Below are 5,880 nucleotides of genomic sequence, written 5' to 3' on the forward strand. Positions count from 1 at the left end.
TTGTTAATAAGCCCTCTAGGATTGTTCTAAAAATTACAGTGGAACGATGTGAATTGCTGTAATATAACTGGTACTGACTCAGTTATGCTATAGCGTTATATGGAACGTGTAATCATTATGTGCCATGACTAAGGATGGGTGCGTAATATATGGAAGTAGGCGCTGGTGCGCTCCTCCGCTGATTACCTGCAATCAGGGAATGGTGGAGAAGTGAGGGGCGCAGGGAGCCATACACACTACATATTTGGCCATAATCACACAGGTGACATTTCATATACAGTATGTGTGTGCTACATTTATTCTATAGATAAACATTATGTACAAACGTTATAGTAATGACCAATACATCTCTAATCTAGTAATATACAGTAACAATGACAGCTGGGTGCTGAGGCTGCAGCCCTGGTCAGGGACAGGTAGTGTCTGTGATGTCACAATGCAGCCCTGGTCAGTGACAGGTAGTGTCTGTGATGTCACAATCGTGTCATAACCTCATATCCACTTGGATGTTACTCAGAGAGAATAGTTGCTTCCCAGACATCAGTGTGAGAAGTCGCGTCTTTATCAGAGCTGTTAAGCTTTTATTTATAATTATTACTATTAGATTAGAATAGCTATATTAAGTATTTTATATAGAACTATTATTATAAGATCACTGCCCAGTGTCCAGAGTGTTAGGACCGGGCCCAACACCCCTCTTTGAGGATGTACGGCCTCTCGTGGAGGAGGCTGTTTTCGATCTTTTGCTGCCCACCTAGGCTGAACTGCATTATTGCCAAACTGGCCTTTCACCCCCCGGAGCCTACGTACACGCTACTTGAGATTGAGGCAGCCCCAGCACAGGACCTGGCGCAGGATGAGCAGGTGGACCCCACAATCTGTCTACCTCCCGTATGTAATCTGCAGCTATCAGAAGGGGCTAACTGGCCACACTCCCAGCAGAAGCTGGACGCTGTAGAGATGTTCCGCTGTACCACCAAGCGGGGGAATAGCCTGGCCTGTATGTACGTCCGCTGCGTCCCTGGGAGCCGCTACACACTCCTCTACTCTCACGACTGTGCTGTTGACCTAGGCAAGATGTGCAGACGCTACCTTGCCCTAGGCTCCAAGATCAAGTGCAATATATTCTCCTACGACTACTCCGGCTATGGGGTGAGCAGCGGAAAGCCAAGCGAGAAGAACGCATATGCAGACATCGAGGCAGCTTGGCTCGCCCTGAGGACCCGGTATGTATGATTGGGGTGTATGAGTCTTCCCCAGCCCCCACACAGCCTCTGCCTGACACCCTGCATGTGGTGTATGGGTGTCCTGTATGTATGTGGGGGATATGCTACAGTAAGGGCTACTATTTACTACGTAGGGTGAATGTATATGCTGTGTATTGTGCTCCTATTAGTTTATATACTCCTCTCCCCGCATGAACTGGTTATACAGTATAAATGTAATTGGTGTATTGGGACTTGCTTACATAAAGACAGTGGGTATATATCGCTGGCATTATAGGGTCTTAGCCAAAGGATGTAACTACTGCAGAAGCAGGGGGTGACACTTTCCTCTGCTCTCCTGCCTCATAGGACGCACTGCCATATGTACTGTGCTATAAGAGTATGTTGCATTATTGGGCTCCCCATTCTATCTAGCAGCATAGAGGGGTTTCCTTCCAATGTGACTGGACGCTCCCCTCCCCTAGCTCCTTAGTGTTCCTAGCTGACTGGAACTAGGTAAATGTGCATAACCTATGTAGTCCTGTTCCACACATACACTGCCTATCACTCATATAAGTTATCCAGTCATTTACCTAGTTCAGATATCCAGCCTTTATATACAAGTTTCCCATAAGGAACCACAATAGAAGTGATGTAATTGGAGTTTGATCATTTTTCTGCTTTATCTCTACAGATATGGAGTCCCGGCGGAAAATATCATCCTGTATGGAGAGAGCATTGGGACAGCACCGGCAGTTGACCTTGCCACGCGCTACAAATGTGCAGCAGTAATACTGCACGGGGCGCTCATGTCAGGTGTGCGGATGGGCTATCCTAACGCCCGGAGGGCCTACTGTTGGGATGCCTTCACCAAGTAAGACATTGCTGTGTTTTTATACTAAGCTGTAGGTTACTTGTGGGGTTTAGTATGTGCTGGGAGCAAGCAGTACCAGGGTCAGCCCACGTACTGGATAACTGAATTGGCCCCTAGGTGCGCTTTGGCAGGCAAACAACAGGGGTATATCTACTAAATGTCCATTTCCATCAATTTTCATCTGTTGGAGATCCATCTGGATGGATGTTGTGTTCTAAAACACACATTTACTAACACATAATCTTTTTATATTATTTTTTCAATGTTAGTAAATGTGTGTTTTATCCCCCGGAATGCAACATCCATTTAGATTGATTTCTCTCAATTTGAAATTAATAAATATCGAACTTTAGTAAATACACCCCCAGCTCTTTTGGCCCAATCAGTTTGTATGTGTATCCCAGTGGGATGTCTTCAGCATTCCAATGGACGGGGTGCCGGCGGTCATGTGACCGACGCCGGAATGCCAACACCACTTGGTACACAGGCACTGGAATACCGACCACTGAAGGTAAGTATAGTGGAGAGCTTTAGTGTTAGGGCCCGCGGTGATTAGAGTTAGGCACGGGGGGGGTTTAGCCCTAGCTGCCAACCCCCCAAGGGTTATCCCTAGCCACCACCCACAGGGAGTTAGCCCTAGCTGCCACCCCCGGGAGGTTAGGGTAGGGATGAGTAAAAACACTTACCCCCTCCACCGATCTTCAATGTCAGAATGCCGGTGACGATCATGTGACCACCGGTATCCCAACCACTGGGATAGCATACTGAACCCATCCCATCTTATACCGAATGCTAATCCAATTAGAGTACATGAGTCTTTTCTGATTGGAAAACTAACAGGATAATTCCCTACCAGAAACCTTTCTGGGGGGCTATGGCCCTGTGTCTCTTGTCAGTTTTGTAACACCCTGCATCTACTGCTGCCCCTCTTCATCTCGCATGCTCGCATTGGCGAGCAATGCTCTGCCTGTGTGAGCAATTGACCCCGGTGTCTGCGCACTCTCCTCACTACAGCCGCCCCAATGTCTTCTCACACAGGCAGCAAGTTGTCGGTTTGCGGGAGCCGGCGTAGCTGCAGAGGGAGTGTGTACAACATTGAGGCTACTTCTGCAGAACTTAAACACTGGATCCCCAGATAAGTTACCTCTGGCACCGGTTTTACTCCCAATATATCATAGCTGCTTATAAATGGGAAATACGGCACTATTCCTCTTTCATCCTATTTGTATTGTATAACAGTAACAAGTTGAAGTCTTGTGCATGACTTTGGCTTATTAGGTCAATAGATTGCACTGGGCTCATTACCAACAGTAGATTCATTGTCCAACATTGCTCTGCCAAAGTCCTGTATGTGACCTTCTACATGAGCAGCTCTGCATGTTACCTGATGCATTATTTCCATTCTATATGTTTAGTGTCCGTTTTACATGTGTGATAGCTCCATGCTGTTTCTGTTGTATAATCCCTTTGTATCATGTCCTTTGCAGCATCGACAAAATCTCCAAGGTCACCTGCCCGGTACTCATCATCCATGGGACTAAAGATGCGGTTGTGGACTTCTGCCATGGGCTGACAATGTATGAGCGCTGCCCAACTGCTGTAAAGCCTCTCTGGGTGGAAGGAGGAGGGCACACGGATTTACATAAGCACAGGCAATATCTAGTGAGACTCCAGAAATTCATCTCTCAGGAGCTGCCCAATATATGAATCCACCACCGCCCCTGTACAAGTACCATCTAATCCGGGGGACTGAGACCTCTCGATGGCACATTCCACCTAGGTGCATTATAGATCCATCAGATCCATCAGTCAAAGATATCGACCATGGACTGCAGGGAGCTAACATCCAGGATCTGACATATATATAATGCCTAATGCTCTCTTACAATACACCAATCTGAACTAACTCAAGGGTGTCTGTGTTATTTTTCCATAGCGTTGTCTCATTCAGGAACACAAGCTGTAAGCATGGGGGATATAGCTGCGAATATACAATGATAAATAGGCCCCATAGAAGGTTGCCAAATATCACATAATCTCAGGAGGAGAGGTGTGCTGAGCAACATTATCTGTCCAAGCCACAGGATCCCTCACTGTCCATAGCTGTGTTCTGATGTACGGGTGCAGAACCATTGTGCATAGGAACAGACAGCTCCAATAAAAGAATATGAACTACAGTTAGCTACAGTTGCTAAGGAAAATATCTAGACCTGCCATAGAATTACTGACAGAGATACCACTAGGACTAGTATAAATATGCATCTGTATAACTATATTCATCCAGGGCCGTCTTAACAGTAGTGTGGGCCCCTGGGCACAGCAACGCACTGGGGCCCCTATCCATCCTCCAACAGTAGGGGTGGGGGGTGCTATCAGTGGCAACTTTGATGTCCCGCGGGCGGTACGGGGTGATCTATCTTCCGCTAAGCATGTAGAACCTGGAGCAGTAATTTCTGCTAATTACTCCTTTACTGCACAGATGGGGCGGGAGGGAGAACACTAAACTGTAGAATGGGGCATTGTGCTGGATGAAGTGGCCCTGGTACATGACTTTCAGGGTGGTAGGGGGTGTTTAATACGTAGCGGAGGAGTGGATGGTTGTGCGGCTTAATATTTATCATTTTCTGGTGGGAGGGCAGCTTGCTTGACTGCAGATATCTCAAGTTCCTGGTAATAGATTTCTTAGATTTTAATAGGATAAAAAACTATAGAGACCCACCTTTCAGGAGGTGCTAGGGACTTGTAGATCAGAGTTCAGGAACTAGAGCAGTCCTCCAATGAAAATATAAAACTGCATACCAGGCGTGTGAAACTGGAGCAGGGACCATCTGCTTGAAGGCGGATATCTCTGGTTCTGGGCATAGTAGGGCCAAGTTGCCATTGTCCGCTGAAAGGGGAGAGTCCCAGCATTTGGAGAATACCCTCGGAAAAACTCTATGTCAGACAGAACCTAAGATATCTGGCTTGGAAGAGCAACTAACAGGCTTGGATGGGGACCACTGCTTTGAAGTCGGATATCTCTGGTTTCCTAGGGCCGATTTTCAAAAATCTGGTACCCCTGGAAAGAGGGGACCCTCAGCTATTAGCCTAGAGCCCTTATACTCATGGGGCCCTTGGGCAAGAGCCCATTGAGCCCATACGAAAAAACGGCCCTGTATTCATCTGCTGTGCTGCATTTATACAAGTGAGATGACGCACCATATTCATCCTACCAAATGTACATAGACTGGAGTAACAGCAGTTACTAAGCCCTGGAGCAGGCCTCCGCACCCCCACATCTGCCCCACCGTTAGTGCGTGATATCACACTGATGTGCATATTTATGTAACTGCTACCTAATAAGAGTTAGATGGAGGGGGCTGGTGCCAGGGTGATATACTGCTGATATATTAGTATCAGTAAGTGCGGTATCTCTCAGTAGAGGTTTGTAATAAGCGGCCGTGAAATAAATGATCTTCTATTGAGGGCAGAAATTATCACCTGCCTGGAGTATATGGAGATTAAATAAATTCAATAAGTAACTGGGGAGACAGACTCCTGATTAATACAGATACTGTATACTACTGTTATAGATCGGGGTGATAGTCCCCTCCCTGTGTCAGACTATCAGAGGAGAGGCTATTACATTTGGATGGGGGGAGGGATTCAGGGGAAATTTGAGAAAAAATTACTTCACAGAAAGGGTATTGGACAAGTGGACTAGCCTCCCATCAGAGGTGGTAGAGGCTAAGACAGTAGAGCAATTTAGATAGATAGATAGATAGATAGATAGATAGATAGATAGATAACTGTAGATATGAA

The 5,880-nt window shown here is 46.5% G+C and overlaps 1 protein-coding gene across 1 annotated transcript; it reads left to right on the forward strand.

Moving 5' to 3' along the window:
- The first annotated feature begins 705 nt into the window (after positions 1-705).
- LOC135004340 (alpha/beta hydrolase domain-containing protein 17C-like) lies at positions 706-3,786 on the forward strand. The gene is made up of 3 exons (XM_063951800.1): positions 706-1,226; positions 1,900-2,079; positions 3,567-3,786. Exons 1-3 carry the CDS (start codon positions 706-708, stop codon positions 3,784-3,786), a joined length of 921 nt encoding a protein of 306 aa, XP_063807870.1.
- The last annotated feature ends 2,094 nt before the right edge of the window (positions 3,787-5,880 follow it).

The sequence above is a fragment of the Pseudophryne corroboree genome, unplaced genomic scaffold (genome assembly GCF_028390025.1).
Source record: "Pseudophryne corroboree isolate aPseCor3 unplaced genomic scaffold, aPseCor3.hap2 scaffold_1920, whole genome shotgun sequence".
In the NCBI taxonomy this organism is placed as follows: Eukaryota; Metazoa; Chordata; class Amphibia; order Anura; family Myobatrachidae; genus Pseudophryne; species Pseudophryne corroboree.

Bases quoted from the DNA above. Each gene is read 5' to 3' on its own strand.
- LOC135004340 (XM_063951800.1), top strand. From the start codon at position 706: ATGTACGGCCTCTCGTGGAGGAGGCTGTTTTCGATCTTTTGCTGCCCA. The intron at 1,227-1,899 runs GTATGTATGATT...TTATCTCTACAG, and splicing joins TGGCTCGCCCTGAGGACCCG to ATATGGAGTCCCGGCGGAAA. The intron at 2,080-3,566 runs GTAAGACATTGC...TGTCCTTTGCAG, and splicing joins TGTTGGGATGCCTTCACCAA to CATCGACAAAATCTCCAAGG.